This window comes from Taudactylus pleione, unplaced genomic scaffold, assembly GCF_031769625.1.
Source record: "Taudactylus pleione unplaced genomic scaffold, aTauple2 ptg000309l, whole genome shotgun sequence".
Lineage (NCBI taxonomy): Eukaryota > Metazoa > Chordata > Amphibia > Anura > Myobatrachidae > Taudactylus > Taudactylus pleione.
In genome coordinates, this window is record NW_028284710.1 from 6,439,411 (window position 1) to 6,465,406 (window position 25,996).

The 25,996-nt window shown below is 47.4% G+C and overlaps 1 protein-coding gene across 3 annotated transcripts in view; it reads right to left on the minus strand.

Moving 5' to 3' along the window:
• LOC148511392 (collagen alpha-2(VI) chain-like) overlaps nucleotides 1–25,996 on the minus strand; it is a 313,628-nt gene that overhangs the window by 11,391 nt on the left and 276,241 nt on the right. For all 3 annotated transcript variants that reach the window (XM_088442276.1, XM_088442278.1, XM_088442277.1), the window contains 2 exons: nucleotides 20,104–20,550; nucleotides 19,964–20,002 (listed from right to left, as the gene is read on the minus strand). In XM_088442276.1, coding sequence (XP_088298402.1) covers nucleotides 19,964–20,002; nucleotides 20,104–20,550 — 486 coding nt within the window. The remainder of the gene's footprint in view (nucleotides 1–19,963; nucleotides 20,003–20,103; nucleotides 20,551–25,996) is intronic.

The window sequence follows — 25,996 nt, forward strand, 5'->3', positions numbered from 1 at the left end:
TCGAGGCGCTGTGGCCAGACCAAAGGGCAGTGCCTGTAATTGGAAGTGTTGGTCTCCTACTGCAAACCTGAGGAAGCGCTGGTGTGCTGAGACAATGGGAATATGCAGGTAAGCATCCTTAATATCTAGCGACACCATAAAATCCACCGACTCCATCGCCAAAATGATGGAACGCAGGGTCTCCAAATCTGATCCGAGGGACCCTTAAGAATTTGTTGAGTGATTTGAGGTTGAGGATGGGCCTGTAAGACCCATTGGGTTTCTGTACCAGAAAAAGATTGGAGTAATACCCCGATCCTCTCTGGGACAATGGGACCGGCACTATAACTCCGGCCTGGAGCATAGAGTGGATCACCTTCCGGAATTCCCGGGCCTTGTCTTGGTCTGACTGAAGGCCCGTGGTTAAAAACTGTCTGGGAGTCCTCCGCCGGAAGGAGAGGGCGTACCCCTGAAAGATCACTTCTCTTACCCAAGTGTCTATGGTTGTGAGACACCAGCACTGGGCGAACTGAAGAAGCCAGCCTCCCACTTTGGGGTTCCACAAGGGGAGGCCTGTCCCGTCAGTCTGAGGGCTTATCGTCCGACTTGGGAGTTGGACATCTTGTACACCAAGCCTGCTTCTTTGGCTTGGCAGATTTCTTGGCCCCTGCCTGTCTAGGAAAGGACTGCACTTTGAATTTACCCTGGGCCCTATAGGGCCGAAATGATGAAGTACCGAACCCTGATGGGACTGTCGCCAAAGGCAGACACGCAGACTTAGCTGCTGCCACAGTGGCCACAATTCTGTCCAGATTAGGGCAAACAGGACCTGTCAATTAAAGGGCACGCATTCCAATCCTTTTTTGGAATCTGCGTCTGCTTTCCAAGAACGCAACCAGAGGGTGCGGCGCGCAGCCACTGCTGCTGAGGAGATTCTGGAAGTGAGGAGCCCTATATCTAAAGCTGCCTCATTAATGTACGTAGCTGAGTCTCTGAGGTTGCCCACTAACTCCACCTGCTCAGGAGATGAGTCAGCATCTAGAGACATCTCCAAGCTATCAGCCCAATGCTCCATGGCTCTGGCAACCTAGCACACGGCCATTGCAACACCGCACCGCAAGAGCTTTTGCAGAAGAAGAACAGGGATAGTAAAATGGCAGACAGTCAGAAGTGAAAGTACAGGCAGATAGCGCTAGCATTAAGTCACATACAATGCAGAAATAAATCCCTGCACTATCAGCACTGAGATCAACTATGCAGACACAGAGCCTGGTAGGAAATAGTGCAGCATACTCTGACCTTATTCTGGACGAGAGGAGGGACCCGGACTGCGATACCACCTGTATCAGCTTCCAACAGCGTTTGCACACTTCATTAGAAAATAGGCGCCAAGGAGCAGAGAGGAGGCGGGCCCGGGGGAGGAGCACTGACAGCCCGCCAGACCGCTGTGGAGAGGCACTGTGCAGCGGGGGAGGCGCAGGCTGTTAGACAGGGAAGGCGCGCTCCCCTGGCATGCTATTAACCACTGGGATGCTGCGCTGTACCACACATGCTGCGGTACAGCGTCCCTAGTGGTCAAGTGGAAGCGCAGGTTAATATCTGGCTCCACGCGCAGCCTGTCCCCAGGGAGCCCCCTGCCTGGAGACCTACACTACTGTGTTACCAGCGGGTACCCCCCACGGGACCCCGCCGCTTACTTGCCCCTTTGAATCCAGCCACAGTCCAGGTAATTCGGGGTCACCTCTAGCTGTGATCCCAGATACCTACCAGCATCCCCGGATCAGTACCGGCGTTCTCGTCCAGTGGGGTGTAGGAGTGACAGCATGGACGTCAATACTGACTGTCCATGCTGTACAGCTCATTTGTGCAGCTACAGCTGCTTGTAGAAAACCTCAGGGGTCATTATAGCCCCACTCTGCTTGCAAGTGATCCGACTCCTGGCCAGACACCAACGAAACTGGGATGCCTTGGCTCGGGGTATAGGAGAGGGACCCCAGTGCATCCTGGGAGGATGAAAATGTAACTCTGTGGTGTCCGATGCATGACGTCATCACCAATACCCCAAGGTATCCTGTGGATACCCTATGGACCCTGATGTAGAAATATATATATACACACACACATGCCAGACATTATACTGACCTGTAGGAAGGTACTCTGATTATCCATGTTGGTTTTTCCTCATGGCCTGTGACAGCTGCCTTCCCTCCTGTGCTAAGCAGCCAACTCAGGGGTCTATTTACTAAGCCTTGGATAGAGATAAAGAGAAAAGAGATAAAGTACCAGCCAATCAGCTCTTAACTGCCATTTCACAGGCTGTTTGAAAAATGACAGGAGCTGGTTGGTTGGTACTTTATCTCTGTTCACTTTATTTCCACTTGTGTAGGCTAGAGGTTTCCGATGATCCAGGGGCGGAGCTTCGGGTGACCTGGAGACTCAGCTTTGGGTGACCCAAGGAGCGAAGGTTAGCACGACCAGGGGTAGGGGACTCGGACTGCATAGAGGTGGAGCCTTGGGTGACATGTGGGTGGAGCTTCGGATGACAGAGGGTGGGGCTTCAGACAGCCCTGGGGGTTGGTGTGGCTTCAGTGCTAACGATTGGTGAGAGTGAATGGACCATACTTTGGGCGGCCGGGACACGAGGTGAATGAGCTGAATTTTTTTTTCCTGTCAACACTGCAGTGGATCCTGTGGGCCTGTTTTCATTGGTGGCCTGGAACTACAGATCCACCAGCCCCATTGTTAATCCACCCCTGCCCAACAGTATACTATCACTTAATACAAAAACACACCAGTCCAGCCACACAGCATGATAACACTACGCACCAAACCACATGTTAACACTTTTGACACATCAGTCCCCACAGTATATTAAGCCTTTATGCAAACACGCATCAGTCCCTACAGTACAAAAACCTTTCACACTTGCACACACAGCAGCCACCAAGGTACATTAACACTGTAATGCAAACACATACGAGGTGTGACTATTAGATAATTAGAAAAAATAAACCAGCAGATGGGGTATAAGGACTGTGAGTTAAAAGGGAGTAGGGGAACATTGAACTTGGACTATCCCAAAAAGGTTTTGCAAGTTTCACCCCTCTCGTACAGATCGTTTGCTGTCACACAGCATTCAAAGATGATGTGCTTTTCCCATGCATCATAAAAATGCATAGTTCAAATAAAGCTACGTGTTAACTGAAAATCTTTAGTTAAATTGAACAAAGTGCCCACCCTATCTTTCCGTATGCTAACCAAGGCTTACAGGGCAGATTGTGTGCACGTGTGTTTGAGTGGCACAAAAGATTTAGTAATGGTCGTGAGGATGTCGAAGATGATGAACGTTCCGGAAGACCTTGCACATCAAAAACAAATAAAAATATGAAAAAAATTGAGAAAATTGTTCAAATTGCCCATCGACTTAGCATCCACATGATAGCAGAATTGGTAAGCATCAACAGAGAAACGGTTATGCAAGTTTTGCACCAAGATCTTAACATGACAAAAGTTTGTGCTAAAATGTTTTCAAGGATTCTCACTGCCGCGCAGAAAGAAACTTAAAAGCAAATTTGTACAGACATTTTAGATTCACGTTTTTTCCACCTGTGATGAAACATGGATCTTCTAGTACGATCCTGAGAGAAAACGCAAGTCCTTACACTGGAAAACACCATCATCACCAAGAATGAAGAAAGTTCAAAGCAAATCCAAACTCAATAGCCATGTTAATTGTTTTCTTTGATGTCACGGAAGTTATATTGGAAGACAAGGCACCAAAAGACACAACAGTGACTCAACATTACTACAAAAAATGTCCTAGTAACTTTGCGGTAAAGAATCAGAAGAAAGAGGCCAGAGTTGTGGAAATATGGTTTCAGCCTCCATCAGGGTGATGCACCAGCCCACACAGCTCTCTCTGTGATGCAGTTTTTGGCCAAGAAACACATTGCAGTGCTAGAACACCCTCCATACTGTGACGCCTGGGAGGTTTGATCCAGCTCTCCCTCGTATGTTGAGAGTACAGAGGTGGCAGTGGAACTTTTGGTAGTAGTTGGTAGACTGGAACTGTAGTAGATATTGGATTCGAATCGATGTTGTAGATATTGGACTGGGACCGATGATGCAGAATAGATGATGTAAAATTAGAATGTAACCGATGATGTAGAATCGGATTGGAACCGATCATGTAGAATTTAATTGGAACCAATGATGTAGAATCGGATTGGGAACAATGTTGGAGATATCAGATTGGGACCGATCTTGGAGATTGGAGCTGGTAAATCCAGACTGGCACGGTGATGGAGACTTGCATTTACCAGACTTTGTATCTGCGCAGTTCCAGTCCATCCTTATCCAGATCCTAAGTACCTGGGAGCTAGTCAGGAAATGGAATTTATAGGGCTGAATCTCCAGGGATTGCATGCTGCGATCAGCTGGTCTGGGAGCAGCGCTCTGAATGGTGGAGAAATGCCAGGTGGCTAAATCCAACATGGCTGCGTTCATGCTGTTGTTTTGGAGGGAACATACCAACATGCTGAGCAGACACACTGTGAACAGCGAGCTGCGGGGAGCCACTTCCATGCCCAGACACAGAACACTGAGAGGACTGGGCAAAAACAGCACAGACAGATCTCACAACCAGCCAGGAGTGCTGTGCAGCTTGAAAGGACCTCTGCGTCATCCGGGAGTGATGTGCGGTCACAGCGCGAGCAGACCTCATCGCTAGCCGGGACAGACACTGCAGAGGTAAAAAAAGTGGTTCATACTCGCCAGACTTAGCACCGTGTGACTTCTTTCATTTCTCTAAAATTAACTCAAGGAAACCCATTTTGCATCAGTTACTGAGGTAAAGAAGACAACGACGGGGCTGTTGAGACATCTGACAGGTAATAAGCAATAGCACACCACACACCAGTCCTCACAGTATATTAATTCCACACACTAGTGTCCACAGTATATTAACCCTTTACATATACCAGTCCCCACAGTTTATTGTCCATTTATGCTCACATACATACAGTACATACACACTGGTCCATACAATACAAAGACTGCAGGATGGATCTTTCTGCTCCTCCACATTATGCTCGAATAGTACTTTTGTCTGGTGGCTGCTGCTGTGAGGGTGACGGGAGTCTGGAGAGGAGGCGGGGGATTTTATGTAGTGCATTGAATCGAATAGGAAACTGAGGATAGGGGTAGCTATCAACCATCAGTGCTTAGCAACCATCGAAGGTGATGGATAGTGGTTTCACCATCGATGGTGAGCGCTGGCCACGCTATGTGCATACCCTAACCATCGATGGCTCATTATTGATTGTTAATTGCCATTAGTGCGAAACTACTGATGGCAGAACCGTTGATTGTTATCAATAACTAGGGGTGAGCTGGGATCAGGAAAGGGAGGTTGTGGTCTGACCTGTTTAAGATGGAGAGCGCATACTCCATAATTGTCCCTCAAGGGAGACTTCAATCCCTTACCAAGATGGCTTTCGTCTGTAGTTCAGTGCATGCATGGCGCCATCTTGTTATTGTGTTAGAGGTCAAAATGAAAGACAGACAGAGAGCCTGGTTACGCACCACTACCTGCATATAGTCACCAGCTGGTAAGCTGTATGCCTCCACTCCACTTAAGCGCCGTTCCATGATCAGTCTGAGTGTGTATAACTGAGGGCCTAATTCAGACCCGCTCGCGATGTTGGCCAAGTGCGCATGCGCACGACGGACCCGGCTCCGTCGTGCACATGTGCGAGACCCGGATAGCAACGGTCAAGACGTCGCTATGGGTCTCGTACCAAAGGGGGCTGTCGATGGTGAGTGACAGCACGCCCCCTTTGGTGGGCGTGCCGGGGTGTGGCTGCCCAGACGGAGGCGTTCCTATGGGAAAGCCTACCGTCTGGGGCTGGCCCCACTGACATCACAAGTGATGTCAGTGGGAGTGCCTTCAGCTCTGATAGAGCCGAAAGCACTCCAGGGCTTGCGGCCACGAGACCCTACTACAAGGGTCTTGTCGCAAGCCCGATGGTCGCGATGGTCTTGACCATCGCAACCATCTTTTTGGCTGCTCGCTATAGCTGTGGGTGGTCACCCACAGCTATGCGAGCGGCCAGGAGGCCGCTCTAAAAAAAGAGAAGGACGGCCCTGATTCAGAGCGAGCGCTCTGTCAGAGCGTCCGGCTCTGAATCAGGGTTTGAGTACGGCCATACTGTCACATTACTACTAAATAAACCAACCTACTTGTTAAGTACTGTTCGTTCACAAAGAGCATCTGCTGGGGTATACATACACTGTGCCATAGCATCGCCACCTATAAACACATGTCTAACCATGATACGTGCAGTGCACACATAGGGCCTAATGCTGAGGCGCACACATTACAAACGCAATACTGATATTCACGTAGTTGTGTGATTATTTGCACCTGCACATGCAGAAAAGTTCTGGAAACCACTACAGTGTACGCTCAATGATTCTATCGCAATCGGGAGAGACAATATCAAAAATAGGACGGCAGAGTGATCTGCGTTCCTGTGTGGTGATTGGGAGGTGGCCTGAAGTGAAGGCAAGTGTAATGGGAGTGTAGCGGGCGTGTCAGTGACAGCAGCTGCGTTCTCAGACACAGCCACATATGTTCAAATGGAGAAACTGCACCTGCTGGTAATAGTGTAGAAGGTGGCATGTTCGAGATCACCTGTGAATCAGGCCCATAGTATGGCTGTTTAGAGAACAGCCTCATGGAAGTTACCTAATTTAGGGGCCCATTTATCAATGAGTTTTACCATGCGCAGAGCTTTTTAAAACACACGCACGCAAAAACACACACAAGTCCCCAAAGTGTACTAATGCTATACACACACCAGTCTCCAGAGTATATTAACTAAAATACACACAGAATATTATTATTATTAATAATAATCCCCACCAATACACTTCCCTTATCTGTAGAATGCAATGTGAGACTCCTTTGCCTGCTTATTGTAAGTCCTCCTGAGGTGGTCTAAGGGCCTGATTCAGCAAGGATCACAAATGCAAAGCTGCACGCAGGCTATAGATATGATGTATGCACGCAGGCTATAGATATGATGTATGCACGCAGGCTATAGATATGATGTATGCACGCAGGCTATAGATATGATGTATGCACGCAGGCTATAGATATGATGTATGCACGCAGGCTATAGATATGATGTATGCAGGCAGGCAGCTTCGCAATTGCGATCCTTGCAATAATGCAAATGCATTAATTATTTCCATCTAGAACAGTATTTGTCTCACATCTGCACCTCCTTTCTCAACCTTGATGTACCTGTTCTGTTTTTACAGTATATGCCAGAGGTGGCCAACCCGAGGCTCTCAAGCCACATGCGGCTTTTTTGTTTTTGCGATGCAGCTCGTGGCTCGGCAGACCTCGCTTTAGATGCCAGCATTCCCAGTGATGCAGTGTGTGGGTGTCGTCATGACGTCACCCGCGATGCGAGGAGTCCGTGTGCTTGCTGGATCCAGTTAGATCCAGAAGGCAGCGGAAGCAGCAGTAGTGATGGTGGGACTCGGGACAACTGACGGCGTGGAGCAGTGCCAGCATGAAGACTGGTAAGGTTCTTCACAGGGGTGTGGGCGGAGAGGGGGAGCTAGTACTGGGGCCACGACTACAGGGTGCATTGCAGAAGGGGTACAACTAGTGGGAACATTGGATAATGGGCACAGCTACAGGGGGCATTCCATAAGGGCCACAACTACTCGGGGCATTGCATAATGGGCACAGCTACAGGGGGCATTGCATAAGGGCCACAATTACTGGGGGCATTGCTTAATGGGCACAACTACAGGGGGCATGGCAGGAGGGGCACAATTACTGGGGGCATTGCATAATGGACACAGCTACAGGGGGCATTGCATAAGGGCCACAACTACAGGGGGCATTGCAGAAGGGGCACAGCTACAGGGGGCATTGGATAATGGGCACAGCTACAGGGGACATTGCATAAGGAGCACATCTAGTTGGGGCATTGCATAAGGGGCACAACTACAGGGGGCCCTGCATAATGGGCACTCCTGCCTGAGAGCTGGGGGGGATGATGCCTACTTTCATGCTTATGGGTGCAGAGTGGGGCTGTTGCGATAACTCTGGGGTCGGGGTGGCTGGAGTGACACACGAGGGGCCGCTGCAGTGGCATGGGGGGGCTGCAATGACACATGAATGTGGGCTGGAATGGCAAGGGAGTGACACATTGAGTAGCTGAAGTGTGTTATATGTAAATCTTGATTTTTCAATGTATTATATGTGGTTCTGGATTTCAAAATCTATTTTATGTGGATGTGGTTTTTAAAATATATTTTATGTGGCTCTGGCTTTTTCAGTGTATTTTATGTGGATTTCGTTTTTAAAACATATTTTATGTGGATCTGGCATTCTCAATGTATTTTATGTGGTTCTGGATTTCAATATGTATTTTATGTGGATGTGGTTTTTAAAATGTATTTTATGTGGATCTGGCTTGTTTCTGTGTATTTTTATGTGAATGTGGCTTTTTCAATGTTTACTATATTGCTCTGGCTTTTGCTTCCACTTCAATAGTGAAAAAATTATATTGGGAAGATTATGTAAATTCTGTATTTTTAATGTGCGGGGCTCGCCGTCCATGTGACTAAAATGGGGGTGTGGCACAAGGTCATGCTCCTGCAAATGTCATACCAAGGGCGTGCGCACGAAAATGGGGCGTGGCCTTGTGACGTTATCGGCTTTTTACCTTGACTACAGATATTTTAGGGCTTTTTGTCTCTGACTAGTTGGCCACCCCTGGTATATGTGTTCTGTATTTTGCATGATTTGTTAGTCTGACTAACTGATATTTGGCTTGCACTTTACATGTAAGCAGTGATGATGAGGATTATATGGCAGGACAAACTTGAACACTTTGCATTTTTGTCAGCTATAACTTGTCAAGCCTATAGGTGTCAGTAATGATCTTCCTATTTCTTTTATGCTGGCATTTTCATTAGGATGATTTAGAAAATATTACTATATCTGTTTCCCTTTATCAGGCACCATGTTCAAATTAAACTAATGCAGTTTTCTTATGGAAATTGTGATGCAATATTTACAACAAACTTTTTAAGTGTAACTACGGTACCATGAAATAAAGAAAACAGAATTAATCATTGCAAATATACGGTCCACTGCACCCAGTTATAGGTTGTTTTTTTAATCAGGAACTACCAGGGCCACAATTTGGAATATGGGGGCTGATCGCAGATTCTCGATTATTGGGAATCTGTACGTCCTGCATAATCGCACACAGCCCCTTCTATACGTCTGCCTGATTGACAGGCAGAGGCATTTAAGGGGTGGTGCGGGGGGCGGGAACGGCCGGCGTTCCCGGAAACATTTTCTGGGAGTGGCAGACCAGCTTGAGTAAGCTGAGGCTTACTCAATGGCTGGCGGCCCGGGCACTGTCCACTAGCCTGCGACTTCGGTCGCAGTGTGGGATTGCAAATGCAGCAGGAGGCGTCATATACCTCCTGCTGCATTTGCATATTAGCAAGGACAAAATTGCAAAGCTGCCTGCGTACAGCTTTGCAATTCCGTCCTAAGCTAAATTAGCCCATAGACTCACATCTAATCAGATAAATAAAAGATATGGGGTGCTCCACTAGAGAAACCATAGGGTCCAAAATATTTCGACCAGAAAATATTTAAATAAAACTGAGGTACCTTACATCAAATTTAGGGCCTCATTTATCAACAAATTTTATAATTCACAACAAGTGATAAAACTTGTTGTGCATGGTAAATGGTGTTCCAGCCAATCAGCTCCCAACTGTCATTTTTCAAACAGATGACAGTTGGGAGCTGATTGGCTGGAGCACCATTATCATATGCAACGGGTTTTCACTCATTGATGAATGAGACCCTTAAAGTCCAAATATTAGTATTTCTTTTTCCTCCATGGCAGCCATTACTCTGGGTTAGTTACCCATTCCCAGGACAGAGACAGAAAAGTCAGTAACTTCATAAATAGACCACCCTGCCCCACCTGGTGTATATAGTCTTGCTCTTCTTTTCCCCCTTGTCTTTTTTCCTGTTTCTAGGATAAAATAGGGACATTTTGTTGTTTTTTGCTGCATGGGGCTTACCTCACATTCTATTGCCCAACAATTCTGGAGCTGGAGTCCATAGCCGGATGGCTCCCCGGACATCGCTAGTTGCATGCTACAGTGCAAATGTGATAAAAAGCAACAATAACAAAAAAACACAGACAATAAGAGGTAGGACATGATTCTGTGGTACCTGTTCAAAGAACAAGCCACTGAGCAAGAGCCCACACTTACACAATGACAGGGATCATTAATGGCTATGCACACGGAATGGGTATGAAGCCCCGGTGGCTGAATAGCATCTGGTTCATATCCCGACGCCGGAAGCCGAAAGGGAGATGCTGACAGGTAAGGTAAGTACCCTAACCCTACTCCACTCCCCCCTCTAACCTCAACCCTCTCTTATACCCCTTTCAGACATACCGAGAATCCCGGGAATTTGGCCTGCCTCAGCCAAATTCCCAGATTGCCATGTATGTCTGAAAGGTACCTACCCGGGAACACCTTCCCGGGTAGACGACCCTTCAATTGACATGGAATTTCCCTGGACTTAAGTCCCAGGAAATTACCCGGCTCATGTCTGAATGGTGCTACCCGGGAATTTACTCCCGGGTTGCACCAAGCAGCTTCTGATTGGCCGGCTGATGGTCACTACTGTCATGACTGACAGAGACGTCATTGAAGTCTGGCCGGTACGTGTGTTTCAGCAGCTCCTATTCTTCGCCGACATCTTGGATATGGCGAGGGGCAGAGCCGGGGAGGCTGGAAGAGGCTTCTCCACTGCTCCGGGTCACTGGGGAGGGGTTTATGGGGTCACTGAGCTCGGCTCTAGCGCAGCACGTCATCCCGGCTCCAATTGTGGGACCCCTTACAGATGGCGGCACCGGCTCTTGCCTGGCTAATCCCCCGATGTTCCCTAGCATATCGCGGTTGACATGTCTTAAATAGGCTGTGGCCCTGTCCCATCAGAGAGGAAGTGAGAGGTGAGAAAGCTGCAGGAGCGTAGGATCCTAAAACATTCACACTGCAATCTTAGCCATCTCACTTTAAAAAAGCACCTACAACATCAGCTATTATCAGACATCCAGTGTAAACAACTGAAAAACCCTGCTTATGTCTGAAAGGGGTCTACCGGGAACTTCCCGGGTCTAAGCTGTAGTGTGAAAGGGGGGTCTCGACCAAATACCCAGGATTTTACAAAGGAGAAATTACTGGGTCTGAGGAGGAAATTTCCCGAGTCGTATGTCTGAAAGGGGTATTAGTGGTGCCTAACCCTAACCTCCTTCCAGGGGTGCCTAACCCTAACCCCCCCTTCCCACACCCTAAACCTAACCCTCCTGGGGGGGTGCCTAACCCTAACCTCTCCTCCGGGGATGCCTAACCCTAACCCCCCCTTCCCCTAGCCTAACCCTCCCAGGGGGTGTGCCTAACCCTAAATCTCCCCTGCGGGTGCCTAAACCTAACCCTTCCCCTCCCGCTGCTAACAGCTAGAAAGCCCCGGTTACTTTCGGTCGGGATGCCGGCTGTCGGGATTTCGTTGTCAGACTAAAGATAGGCATCGGTATTTCAACGCCTATCTTTATTCCTGGGTCGGGATTCTAATGACGGGAATGCGATGGCCGGCATCGCGGCCGCCGGTAAATTAACTACATCCAATGCACACTGGGAAAGGACTGCCTTTTGCCCTCCGTCTTCCCTGCAAGTATACCCAATGTATCAGTGATGGAAATGGCCTCTGTGCCTCTCCCCAAACAGACAGTCAGCGTCCAAATCACAAGGTAAGCCCTTATTAAGAGTGCTGTGAATTGATTTTTCAAAAACTAGTATAATCGGCCAGTAATTGGCATAGTTTGTTACAATGTGACTGTAAAGATTGGAACAAGAAAGGAGCTTACTAAGCATTTATGTTTGCAGCTTGTGACAGGCTATCCTTATGGGTCAGGATGCTGTATTTTGTGTTGATTGTGCACATCCTGTAATTGCTTCTAATCAGACCTCAGATATTAAGTTTGTTAAAAATGGGATGTAGTAAAAAGTTTGACACTGTTAAAATGTCGACATGCAACTGAATGACATTCTCCGAATCTCGACAGATGAAGGGGTAGATGTACGAGGACTTAGAAAGAGACAAAGTATAGAGAGATAAAGTACCACCAATCAGCTCCTGTCATTTTTCAAACACAGCCTGTAAAATTACAGTTAGGAGCTCATTGGTTGGAACTTTATATCTCTCCACTTTATCTTTCTCCAAGGCTTAGTACATCTTCCTGAAAATGTGGTGTGAAGGTTCGGGTTAGGTTGTGATGGGAAGTTTAGGGTTAAGCTGCAAGGGGGAGGTTAGGGTTAGGCTGCGGTGTGAAGGTTACGGTTAGGCTGCGGTGGGAAGGTTAGGGTTAGGCTGTGGTGAGAAGGTTCGGGTTAGGCTGCCGGGGGGAGGTTAGGGTTAGGCTGCGGTGTGAAGGGTAGGGTTAGGCTGTGGTGTGGAGGTTAGGGTTAGGCTGCGGTGTGAAGGTTAGGGTTAGGCTGCGGACCTGCGGTGTGGAGGTTAGGGTTAGGCTGCGGTGTGAAGGTTAGGGTTAGGCTGCGGTGTGAAGGTTAGGGTTAGGCTGCGGTGGGAAGGTTCGGGTTAGGCTGCTGTGGGAAGGTTCGGGTTAGGCTGCGGTGTGGAGGTTAGGGTTAAGCTGCGGTGTGGAGGTTAGGGTTAGGCTGCGGTGTGAAGGTTAGGGTTAGGCTGCGGACCTGCGGTGTGGAGGTTAGGGTTAGGCTGCGGTGGGAAGGTTCGGGTTAGGCTGCTGTGGGAAGGTTCGGGTTAGGCTGCGGTGTGGAGGTTAGGGTTAGGCTGCGGTGTGGAGGTTAGGGTTAGGCTGCGGACCTGCGGTGTGGAGGTTAGGGTTAGGCTGCGGTTGGAAGGTTTGGTTTAGGCTGTGGTAGGAATGTTAGGGTTAGGCTGCAGGGGGGAGGTTAGGCACTAGAGGGAAGGTTAGGGATTACGTTTAGGGATAGGGGAGAAATACTTATTCTGGAGGATCGGAGCTCTGACCCAGTAGTGACTGTCATATGACCGTTACTGCATACAATGATGAGCCTTGACATGATCAATGTCGACATTATTAAGCCGAGGAGATGAATGCTGTCATTAGAACTGTCCACATTTTGTACCCAACCTGTTAGATAGAGAGATAGATATATATATATAGATATATATATGTATATATATATATATATCTATCTATCTCTATGTCCAGCACTGGCTTGGCACTCCTCCTCAGAATAAATCATGTATGCATACAACGGAGAAGCAGCAGCACTCGGAAGAAAATAAATCAAACAGACAGGGTCACAGGCCCATAATAGCGTCTTCAATGTTTCAATCTGGTAAGATTCTCCGTTGTATGCATATATATATATATATATATGTATATATATATACACACACACTTAAGTTGAAGTATCTGTTGTTTGAAGACCAATTCAAAGAAGTCTATTTTAAAGCAGTAAATAAAATTAGAGGGAACTGATTTGGCAGAGTCTGGACAAATGTCAGTAGCCTCACTATGGGCTCTATTTATTAACATTATTTTTACTAAAATAAAGTGAAAAAGGGTGTTTTCACACCCTTTTCACATTATTTTAGTTTCACCTGTAGTTACTATAGGGCAATTGGAGTAGAATTAGTAAAATTCTACTCCAACCCCTAAGTATCACTTATTTTTAGTAAAGCAGATCGCATTTCCCATTATTGTAATGGGAAATGTGATCCGACCATAGTTACTAAAAATAAATTGTAAAAAAATACCGGGGGAAGCCCTGTGATAATAACGCTACCTGGAGGTGGCGTTATCCAGGGTCTCCCCCGGTTACCGGGCTCCTACTCTGCTCTAACGGGGAGAGCAGAGGCGGGAGCCGGTACCAGTAATCAGCTGTGTGGTCTAAATAGACCGCAAGCTGATTGCTGTAAAAAAAAAAGAAAAAAAAAATGAAACATTTTTTTTTTACTTACCTGACTCCAGGGACCGGTGATCGGGCCTTCGGTGATGGCTCCTCTCCGGTCAGCTGGTCTCCCACAGTGCACTGCTGCCCGGTCATCAGGTGATCGGGCCCCAGTGCAGTATGGGAGATCACCTGATCGGGAAGCCCGGAGAAGATCACCGGAGGCCAGGAGGATGCAGGTAAGTGTAATGAAGGGAGGGGGGGGTCATGGGGGTCCGCGATCGCGGGGGGCGGGGCTTAGTGTTGGTGGGGGGTAGCAGCGACCATGGGTCGGCGCATGCGCGGGCTCTTAGTCGCGGTATTTTTTCCGAAAATACCGCGACTAGAGTGCGGATGGGATTCGCAGGAACAGAGCTTTATCGCAAGCTCTGTCCCTGCAAGGGATTTATAATAAATCCCTGTGATATTGCCTGAATTCGCATTGCGAATTCACTCGGTAATATCACACTACAATCCGCATTCAATATGCGGATTGTAGTTAATAGAGCCCTATAACTGACTATGTATCCAGTTGAAGATGTGTTGTTTTATTTTTTTATTTGGTGCTGCAGTCAGTGGCAGAAATAATCTCTAGAACTACTATTCCATTAGCAGATGGTGCCTCTTTTTACAGCTGAAATGGTCCACAAAGGCTTCTGGTAGAGAAAGGTGGAGCTAAGAAATCAAATTCTCTTTCACAACCACAATATCTTATTCTAACAACAGATGCAAGTGCAGTAGGATGGGGAAAACATCCACTACAATACAAGGATTGTGGACTCTGTAAGAGAAACTATTCTCTTCAAATCAGCTAGAAATGACAGCAGTATGGAATGCAAATCACTCAGGAGTACCTTAAAAGAACTTGTCTGTTTACCAACAATGTGGCAGTAGTAGCCTACCTAAATCCCAAGATGGTGCCAAAAGAGTCCCTGATGGGTGAGATAACAAAAGATATGGATTGGTTAGAGAAGAAACCTGTGTTCTCTCTCAGTTCTTCATGTATCAGACAAAGAACATTTTGTGGCAGATTTTCTCAGCTGGAAGATTGTTTTCCCAATGGGAGTTGAATCCAGAAACAATACATCTCACATATTAAAGGGGTTTTGTTGTCCAGAGATAGATACAGCATCATGGCAACATATCCTAAATTCAAAGCTGTCTCACTGCTCTTCATGCCAGAAAACAGGAGAGGAATGATCTCTCCCTTAAGTGGAACTTTCACCAAGGCTGTTTTTACCTCCGTCCCTCTAATAGCTCGCACCATGAGGATGAGGCAGAGATAGTGGTGATCCAACCAAAGTGCCCGAGAAGAGCATGGTTCACAACTGCTCTCGAGATGGTGATAGAGGAGCATTGGGTGCTGCTGATTAGGTTGGATCTGTCATATCGGGATGCAGTCATGTGACAGGCGGCCACAATCCAGACAGCGGAATGCCGGCTAGGGATTTATGATAGGCGTCGAAATACTGATGCCTATAATAATCCCGACGCCAAAACGCTGAGGACACCATCATGAAAAACGGTAAATCCGGGGTGCCCTTAGCGTTACCCGCTTTTAGGATTAGGGAGTCTAGCGGGGTTAGGTTTAGGGGGGGGAATTAGGGTTAGGCACCCCCAGGGGGAGAGTCTAGGGATAGGCACCCTCCCGGGAGGGTTAGGTTTAGGGAGCTGTAAGGGGGGGTTAGGGTTAGGCACCCCCAGGGTAGGTTAGGGTTAGGAACTAGTGGGGGAGGTTAGGCACCACTAAGGGAGGGTTAGGGGGGGACAGGGGAGGTTAGGGTACTTACCTGCCCCTGTCGGGATCTTGATCATTTCGGGCATCCGCCAGCATTTAAATCCCATTCTGTTGTATCAGGGGCCACTTATTCATCTAGGTCTGGCAATTCTGAATTTGATGGCATTGCGATTAAGGGGACATAGCTAATACAAAAAGGGCTTTCTGTTTAAGTAATTCATGTTCTCTCACAAGCATATTAGAGGGTCTGGAAGGCATTATTTCCTGGACAGGAATTAACTTCAGCCCTACGAAATTTGAGATAAATCAGGTTTTACAATTCTTGCATGATGGTTTTCTTAGAGTTCGCATTATCAGCCTTGAAAGTACAAATGTGTGCTTGAAGGGGAAATCAATTTTCTTGCACCTGCAATATACTGCACTTACGGCACCCATAGGGTTGCGATAAAAAATGTGCGAGTCTGACTCGAGTCCAAGCCGCGAGGACAGGAGGAGGGAGTTCTGATGCCATTGCTGCCGTTTACATGCCATCGTAATATCAAGTTGCCCCATTACGTGCTGGTGCAAGATAATCGCATCTACTTCAATTCCCCCGAATATTTCCTTCTGGGCAAATAGGTGGCTTAAAAAAATATAATAATGATAACAATAATACTACTACTAATAATAAAATAATTTCAAATAAATAAGATAATAATGAAAAACACAACAGTAAAAAAATTGTCCCCAGCTTAAATTATTTGTTGCTCCATGGGACTTGAGCTTAATTCTGAATGGCTTAATGTTATCTCCTATCCAGCTCTTGCAAGAAGTCTTTGAAGGGATTCATGCTAAAAGTATTTTTCTTAGTTGTAATCACTTAAACTAGAATTACAAGGCCTGTGGGCTAGAGAACCATTTGTAATCTTGTCAGATAAAAGGGTATTGAGAACTAATCCAGCTTTTGACAAAAAATTGTTTCTTCATTGATTTAAATCAGTAAATCACATTGTCTTATTTTCTCTCAACCAAATAAAAAAAATGAGAGAGAAGAGAAGTTGTATACAGTGGACTTTGTAAGAACACTATCAATTTACCTCGCAAGAGTCAGGGATTTTCAGAAAATAGAACTGTTGATATGTAGTTAAATGTTTAATTACTACATGCTGTCTCTTAACTGTGAGTTATTGTGCATGGCTCATCTGTCTAAGGGCTCTATTTACTACAATCCGCATATTGAATGCAGATTGTAGTGTGATATTACCGACTGAATTCGCATTGCGAATTCATGCAATATCACAGGGATTTACTAAAAATCCCTTGCAGGGACAGAGCTTGCGAGAAAGTCAACGTGTGCACTAACCTCCTTGTTCACATCCGCTATGCACCTTCAGGGACCTAACAATAAGAACAACTGGTTGTTCTTCCAGCAGGAACAAGGAAAGGTCTTGGACCAACTAAACAGAACATCTCAAGATGAATCAAAGAGCTTATTGATGTCATCTAAAAGAAGGAGGGGTGTAAAGTACCTGAAATTCTTTAGGCACATTCGACAATGGGTTGTGTCAGCCTTGTGGTCTAAAAAAAGATATCTGCGGGGCAACTGCAGGGTCCTCAATACATTCACAAATTACTATGCAATAGATGTTTATGCTGTTTGTGCGGTCAATTTTTGAAGCACCTGTCTCTATCCTGGCAATGGGTTACTAACTCAGAGTAATGGCACCATGGAGCACTTCTAGGAAATGGAATTATTGGTAAGTATATCTGCTATTTTATTACTATTTAAGGATCTGCACCAACTTTTTTTTTAATGAGAAAAAAACGTGTGCATTGAAACATCAAAAAAGCATTTTACTGCACCTATGTCATATGTTGCGCAAGAATGTTTCAGTCAGGCGTGCTAGGCTGCCTGTGAAGATAGTCATCCCTGGCTGAAATGCCTTTGGTCGACAATATTGATGTTTCAATTAACATGTTTATTCTTTTTACAAAAGTTGGTGTAGATTCTTCGTATATAACAGTATTTTATTTGGATTTTTGCATAGCATGTAATAAATACATGTGCTGCCTCTCACTCTCATTGACTAAGCACGTGGCACGACGCCCTGCAGCTTGTCACATTTTCAGCGTTGCCACATGCCATGCCCCTGTTTTTTTGTCACACTGAAGGAGTCCCCAGCACTTCTTAAGCTGCTCCAAGGCTCTCAGGGTTTCATTCAGAGGCGGACGTACGGTCTACGGCCGCCTCGATGTTTGTCCAGTGCGCATGCGCACGAGGGAGCCGGCTCCTTCGTGCGCATGCGTGAGACCCGCTACGACCGACAGCGCCGGTCGTAGTGGGTCTCTGTCCTAAGGGGGCGAGCTGTCGATGTTGATTGACAGCTCGCCCCGTTTGGAAGGCGGGCCGGGGGGGTGGCAGCCCAAATGGAGGCATTCCCATGGGAATGCCTGCCGTTTGGGGGAGGCCCCACTGACATCACTAGTGATGTCAGAGGAGAGCTTCCGGCTCTGACAGAGCCAGAAGCTCTGCGGGGCTTACGACAAGTGAGACCCTACCCTAGGGTCTCGTCGTAAGCCCCGATGGTCGCTATGGTCTATGACCATCGCGACCATCACCCTAGCGGTCGTTAGAGCTGTGGGTGTAAACCCACAGCCTAACGACCGAAACAGAGGCGGCCGGTCAGGATGCAAGCGGCCGCCCAGTTTCTGAGCGACCGCTTGCATCCTCCGACCGCCTCTGAATGAGGGCCTCATTTCTTTCTTGCTTGGATGCCAAATGCAACTATTCACAGCTGCTCTGCCATGCGGGCAGTGGTGAGAGAGAGTGCCCTCCCAATCTTTCCTCCTGGTAGGACGCTGTGGCCTAAAATTGGTACAGTTGGGAGCAGTAGTGGATATTTACCTAGGGGCTGCAGCCCTCACAATAAATTCCTCCACCTCAGTGAGCCAGTTGCAGTCCGTGACTGCACTGGCTACACTGTAACTGGCAGTGGCGTCCCATTGGAAGCGCTATCTGCCAGTCACATGCACAACAGGCAGTCTCAGGGGGCGGTGTCTTCTCCCCCTGGAACTGCCAGTCCGGGCTGCTATTAGCAGAGCGCGCCTTCCAGTATGAAGCCACTACTCTGCTTTTTGGACAGCCCTACCTGGCTCCTAGGGGCTGCAGAAGATGCAGCCCTTTGGAAGCCGGTGATATGCGCATGTGCAGCTCCCCGCCGCTAGTGTGCATGCACTAGTCCTGGCGCCTGTTGGTTCCATTGTGAAGGAGATGGGACCTGGCTAGGAGACGGAAAGTGTTACTTGTGTACCCACTCCTTCTCAGCAGCGGGAGCCCCCCTCATCTAAAATGGTAGGAGCCGCCGCTGGTTGGTATGTATCTGTAGTGTTGTAAAGTTGAAATTATGATTTACACAGAAATAAGAAGGATGACAGGTCTATTCAGTACTCAGCATTTGGGAACCTTCACTAAAATGTGTATAGGCAAAGCCTTAGCACTGTCTCCAACCCAGCATTCAAGCATTTGTATAAATTTGTTTACTACGGTATGCTTTGTATGTATGTTTCATTATAGTTATTAGTGTAATAGAAATAGTGTAAGAAAAAAAAGATCCTAATAAATATATGCCTTTAAAAATGGCAGAGTCACAGAAAAGCACTAATGGCGGTACACACTGGGCGATATTACTGAGCGACTGCACGATTACGACATTGTAATCGTGCAATCGCTCGGTAATCGTGCACAAATCGTGCCCTTTTATGTCGGAAACGACGCACTCCCGTTGGTCGTTTCCGACATTGTCCATCGCCTGAACATGCAGCACAATCTGACGACCTCGTCAGGTTGCTGCATGTTGGGGAATGGGGGAGAGAGCCCAGCGCTGAACGATATCGTTAATGATATCGTTCAGCGGCTGTGCTCAATGTCATGAACGACATTGAGCACAGTCTGCCGGGGACACTCTACACGATATCACTCAGGGAGCATATCATGTAGTGTGTACGCACCTTTTGAGCACCAACTTGGTTGGTAAAGACAACATAAAGCACAATATAACATGCAGAGGTGTCATAGCAACAATTATCTGAATTATAAATACAGATTTTAGGCAAAGATAACATTTATATCAATTGTGATTGCACATACAATCCAAGAAGTATGTATTTCTAAGAACCACAGTCTCATAAATCATTTCTTACCTTGTTTGCAAATCTGATCTGGGCAAATAATCTCAGGTTCTATAAAAACATATTAAATGACATTTATTTTTGGGCATATGCATTGTTTCCATTTGGAATATGAGTTGTGCTATATAAATGAAGTGCAGACACGGACATACCTTGGCAGATCACGGCCTCCACGTTTTCCAGGAACTCCTCGGCTGCTAGCTCAGCATAAAAACTCAGATTCATTACCCTGTGAATAACATTGCAGGCTATCTTCTCTAATGTCTTTCTTTCTGCACTGTTGTGAAATATATCCCCTATACCAATTGCATATACTTCCACTCTAGTACACAGTGACTCCAACTTGTCTATGTCTTTAGGGTCGTAACGTCCATCTGTGATTACAAGTGCAACTACTTTGCTTACAGCCTTTCTGTTTGGAAGTATCAGCTTCTCATAGGTGTACTTCAGAGCTGAGGGGGTCCAGGTTCCACCAGCCAGCCACTCCATTGATTTCACCTTAGAAATGAAAGTAGCTTTTGAGACTATACTGTGATCATCCATTCTGATGGCTTGGACTGCTCCTTGGTGACTGTATTGCACCACTCCAAAACGAGAGCCTGCACACAAAAAAAGATTATTATTTACAGCTATTAGACATAACATAGGCATTGCACATGTTCTGGAGCCAAGCATACTCAAGTACAGATGATACTGAATCATACACAGCTCTGTTGCATCTCCACTTGCAGCTAAAAGGGTGGTAAAAAGGCATTTGAGGTTGCGTTGTAGGTGTTTTGATGGAATTGCAGGATATGTATAGCTGTAAGTATGCCTAAATTCACCTTAGTTATGATCTCATGTATCGTGGGGACTTTAGATGTTTTCCACATTGTTGCAATACTACAGGTAGCAGCCGAAATAACATGTCTAATAAGTTTGTGTTGGTGATGAGTGGCATCTGGGGCATGAAGGGGCAGTAAAAAATATTGAGGATTAAAAGGGATATGTAACCCGACCAAGGTGTGAAGGAGAGATCTAATTTCCTCCCAAAAAGACACAAGTTTTGTACAGGACCACCAGGTGTGTAAAAAAGTTCCACTATCAGTACCACATCTCCAACACAAATTTGAAATATCAGGGAACATTTTATGCAGTCTTGATGGCACATAGTACAATCGGTAGAAAAGTTTATAAGCATTTTCTTTTATGCGGACACATATAGAGCTAGAAGCTACATTAGCAGACATGTCTGCCCAACCCCATGCAAATAGATTTACAAATAGATTGTAAAAGTCAAAATATATTCAGATTTACAAATAGATTGTAAAAGTCTAAATATATTCAGTTATGGAAACTGGATAGAGACAATATTCCAAATATAGTAATCAACCTGAATTATTTAGCCTCAGGGCGGGTGAGTGTGTCAATAGATATATTTCTTGATGAACTCTATGCCACACTCCAGCAGATTCTCTCCAGCTTCTCCACCTTTATATGGTTGCTGTAAACTTGTCTTTCAGAGACACCTTTTCTTACATTATATATTATATGTTATTAATACTTTTTACATACATTATACTTCCAATCTTGTGTTTCTCTTGTTCTCTTTCTTCAGATTGTAAACTCCAGAGCAGAGTATAATAAACTAATTTTCTTTGTTATGCAACTAATTTCTAATTGCACAGTACGCAATAAAATATTAGATCTTTAGGAAGAATGTATAATTAAATCATTGCTATAGTAATTACTTAGATATCTGAGCGTATTTTGCTTTGTATAAAGTGTCTTGTCTGGTAAGTGTTGTGCAGTTGTACACAGCCCAGGGGTTGTTTAACCGCTGGAATGAATGTGAGGGTGCAGCATACTGTAAGTGCCATTTCTTCATTCGGTGTGATATCACACGGTTCATTATGGAGGATAATCTTTTTAAAGGAAACATACATTATTGTCAGGACATGATAGTCAATGATTTTTTTTCTTTTATTTGATGGATGGACCTGGGTATTACATATGAAAGGAGGGGTAGATTCTAAAAAATAAAAAACATGAATTTGTACAAATGCAAAATTATAATTTGTATTTGCAGGATATGATAGAAAACAGAATATATGCGACAGAGCCGTAACTAGGGTGGTGCGGCCGGTGCCGGCGCTAATTATATTTGCCGGGCCACCGGCTGCTGAGTACATCAGTAGTGGTGTACACCAGGCTCCTTCACAGAAGCCCCTTCCTGTCTGTCAATGTTCCACAGCTCCGCCTCCCCCAGCCTGCACCAGCACTCGGAGTTCTCTCTGTAGGGAAGGGGACACGTTACGATGTCTCCTCTCCACACTCCCACAGTGGCACTGGCAAGAGTGAGGAGCCATTGTATATAGGCATGCAAATAAGGCATCAGGCAGGGTCTGGTCTAGGCAGTACTCCAGTTACACTGACAGTGTCAGTCCAACTCCAAACTCAAGTGTTAGCAGGGCCGGATTAACTGTGGGGGGGGCGAAAGGACAGGGGCCCCCACACTCATTGGGGTTAAAGTGTACCGGAGGAGACGGAACCAGTTCCGCCTCCTCCGGCCAACCTAAACCCGGCGCCGCAGGGAGGCTCCATTTACCAGGCGCCCGGTGTAACCAGCAGGCGCCTGGCTCCCTCCCCGCAGCGGCAACCGGAGTCAGAGGCTTGAGCTCACGTGAGCTCCAGCTTCCGGCTCACGCAGAGCATTATTGCAGAGACGTCATGACGTCTCTGCCATAGTGCAGAAAAGCAGCCGAGCGGATTGCAGCGGACGTGGGGCTTAGCTTAAGACAAGTATGAGCTTCATTTTTTTTTTGTATGCGCAAGCGGCCTACTGGGGCATTACTGGCTGGGGGCATTACTACAGGGGACATTACTCGGGGGGGGGAGCATTACTACTGGGGCATTACTGGCGGGGGGGCATTACTAAAGGGGACATTACTCGGGGGGGCATTACTAAAGGGGACATTACTCAGGGGGGAGCATTACACCTGGGGCATTACTCGGGGAGGGGGGAGGCATTACTACTGGGGGCATTACTGGCGGGGGGGCATTACTCTGGGGAGCATTACTACTGGGGCATTACTCGGGGAGGGGGGAGGCATTACTGGGGAGGGCATTACTGGGGGGGAATTACTACTGGGGGCATTACTCGGGGGGAGGCATTACTATTGGTGGCATTACTACTGGGGGCATTAATCAGGGGGCATTACTATTGGGGGCTCTACTAGAGAGGAAGCATTAGTATTGGGGGCACTAATAGAGGGGCATTACTACTGGGGGCATTTCTACAGAGGGCTCTACTAAAGGGGGAATGACTACTGGGGGCATTACTATTGGGGGCACAACTACATGGGTATTACTACTGGGGGATTTATACAGGGGGCATTACTATTGGGCACATGCCCAAATACTACTGGGGGGCATTACTATTTGGGGCACAACTACAGGGGTATTACTACTGGGGGCATTTATACAGAGGGCATTACTACAGGGGGCACTACTAATGGGAGTATTGCATACAGGGCACTACCACTGTGGGCACTGACACTACTGGGGGCTCTGCATAAGGTCCCCATTGCGCATACCCCCAGTTTGTCACATTTAATAGGGGCCCCCACATGTTTGTTGCCGAGGGTCCCCCACAGACCTTAATCCGGCCCTGAGTGTTAGTCACTCAGTCTGTGCCTGGTCATAGAGTATTATTGACCAGTTGAGTGCTGACTGCATATAGGAGAGAGAGACCCTCTGGAGGAGGGGGAGTGGGGTTGAGTTGGTTTACAACATGACCTGATAATATATTAATATTAAAATTATCCTTACTGTGCCAAGTATAAAGTAATAATGTAGAATGTGACCAGTAAACAATGATGTTTTCTTGTTTGCCATCAGTGGCATAACTACCGCAGGTGCAAGGGGTGCTGTATGGGACCTGGGCTGCCTCCAGGACCCGTCACTCCCCCTGCACCCAGCCACACTTGGATTGGACCGCTGGGAACAAGGGACACGCTGATCGTACACAGATGCGCCCCGCAGAGATTCAGTGTCTAACAATGGCTGCCAGGGCCGGATTATAAGCGGGGCGGACGGGGGGTCGTCCAGGGGCCCCCACACTTTGGGGGCCCCCACACTTTGGGGGCCCCCACACTTTGGGGGCCCCCACAATGCCGCAAACATTAGCCGGAACCTGGCCACTCTAAAATCTCACTGGCTGGCTCCCGCATCCCGCCTCCCGACAGCTTCACACAGCACAGCAGCAGCCAGTCAATGCAGCAGCAACCCTGATGACTGTGGTCGACTGTAGAAGCCCCGCCCCCTTTGAACTAATGCCGCGATTCGCGGGTGAGGAGGGGGCGGGGCCTAATTCCATGAAGGTTCCGCCCCTTTTAGAAAAGCTTGTAGTGATACTACAAGTCTACAACAGGTAAGTGTATGCTACTGAGAGCGTGTGCGCCGTGCACACACTCCTTTAGGCCCTCTTAATCTCTCTCTCTTCCTCACTCCCTCCACTGCTCTCTCTCTCTGTCCCCTAATCCTGTCGACAGAGCCGGATTTAGACCTCAGGGGGTACACTCTGGGCCGAATGTTCTGAACCTTGCTCCTCCCTTTTGTTGTGGTCAGAGATCCTGCAGCCCAATTTATTTTAGACCTAACCAACTCCCACACAGACCACCCTCCACCCACAGCACAGACCCTCACCCCTCAGTGCCTTTCTTCCCTCACCCCTCACAGCACAGACCCCCCTCAATAGAGACCCCTTTTCCGTCACAGCACAGACTCCACCTCCGCTCACAGACCACCCTCTCCCCTCACAGATCCCTTACGGCATAGACCCTCTCCCCTCACAGCACAGACAACCCCTCTCACAGCACAGACCCCATGCCCTCACTGACCCCTCTTAGCATATAGACCCTTTCCCCTCACACAAATGATCCCTCTCAGCATAGACCCCCCTCCCTGCCAGCTCGGGAAAACTTGCCTGCCCGGGACACTGCGGACCTGCATGGTTCTTCAAGTAGCTCCAGGCTCTAGCGGTCCTGCCTCCTTAACAGCGGCACGACCAAGTAAGTGACAGTGAATCACTGTCACTGACTGCGGACGCAGCGGCACCCTCTTCACCGCGGCCCACCATTCAGCACTGGCAGCATCCCCATCCTGCCTAATGATAGGGCAGGCACGGTCTTTCAACTATGCCTCCTCCTCCCCCAGGGGCAGGGCCTCGGACATGCTGCTACAACAACACTGCCAGTATGTTTGTCCTGAGCCATGAAACTTCCCCCCGGCTGGTGCTGCTAGAACCAACAGATCATATCACAGACAGCACAGCAGGTTCTCTAGGGCCTGATTTCAGGGGGGGGCCCGGCCATGGGACCCGCCAGGCCCTAGGCGGCCGCCTAGGTTTCGTAGCGGTATATCCGGCCTTGCCCAACTCTACGCGAGTGCCGGAGCAATTCATCATTGCTCCAACGCGGAGACAGCTAATACGAAAATCAGCTGTCTCCCCAAAGTGTTTCACTGCTCCTTTCGGAGCAGTGAGACAAGTGCGCATGCGTGACCTACAGGTACTCTTCACAACCCGGGACTCCTCTCATAGGGAAGGAACGGGTTGTGAGCCCCAAGCGGGAGCAATCACCATCTGAAGATGGCGAATGCTCCCGCACTCAAGCTCTGAAAATATTGTATTTTTGGAGCTTAATGAATTCTGCCAGAAATACTAGTGTATGGGGACAGCAGGCGATTCCGGGAGAGAAAGGTAAGCAGGAGATATATGTGATACTAGTGGATAGGGACAGCGGGACATTCCGGGAGAGGAAGGTAAGTAGGAGATATCTGTGATACTAGTGTATAGGGACAGCGGGCCATTCCGCGAGAGGAAGGTAAGTAGGAGATATCTGTTATACTACTGTATGGGGACAGCGGGCCATTCCGCGAGAGGAAGGTAAGTAGGAGATATCTGTTATACTAGTGTATGGGGACAGCGGGCCATTCCGCGAGAGGAAGGTAAGTAGGAGATAACTGTGATATCTCCTGTTTTACCTTCTTGATAACTTAATTTCT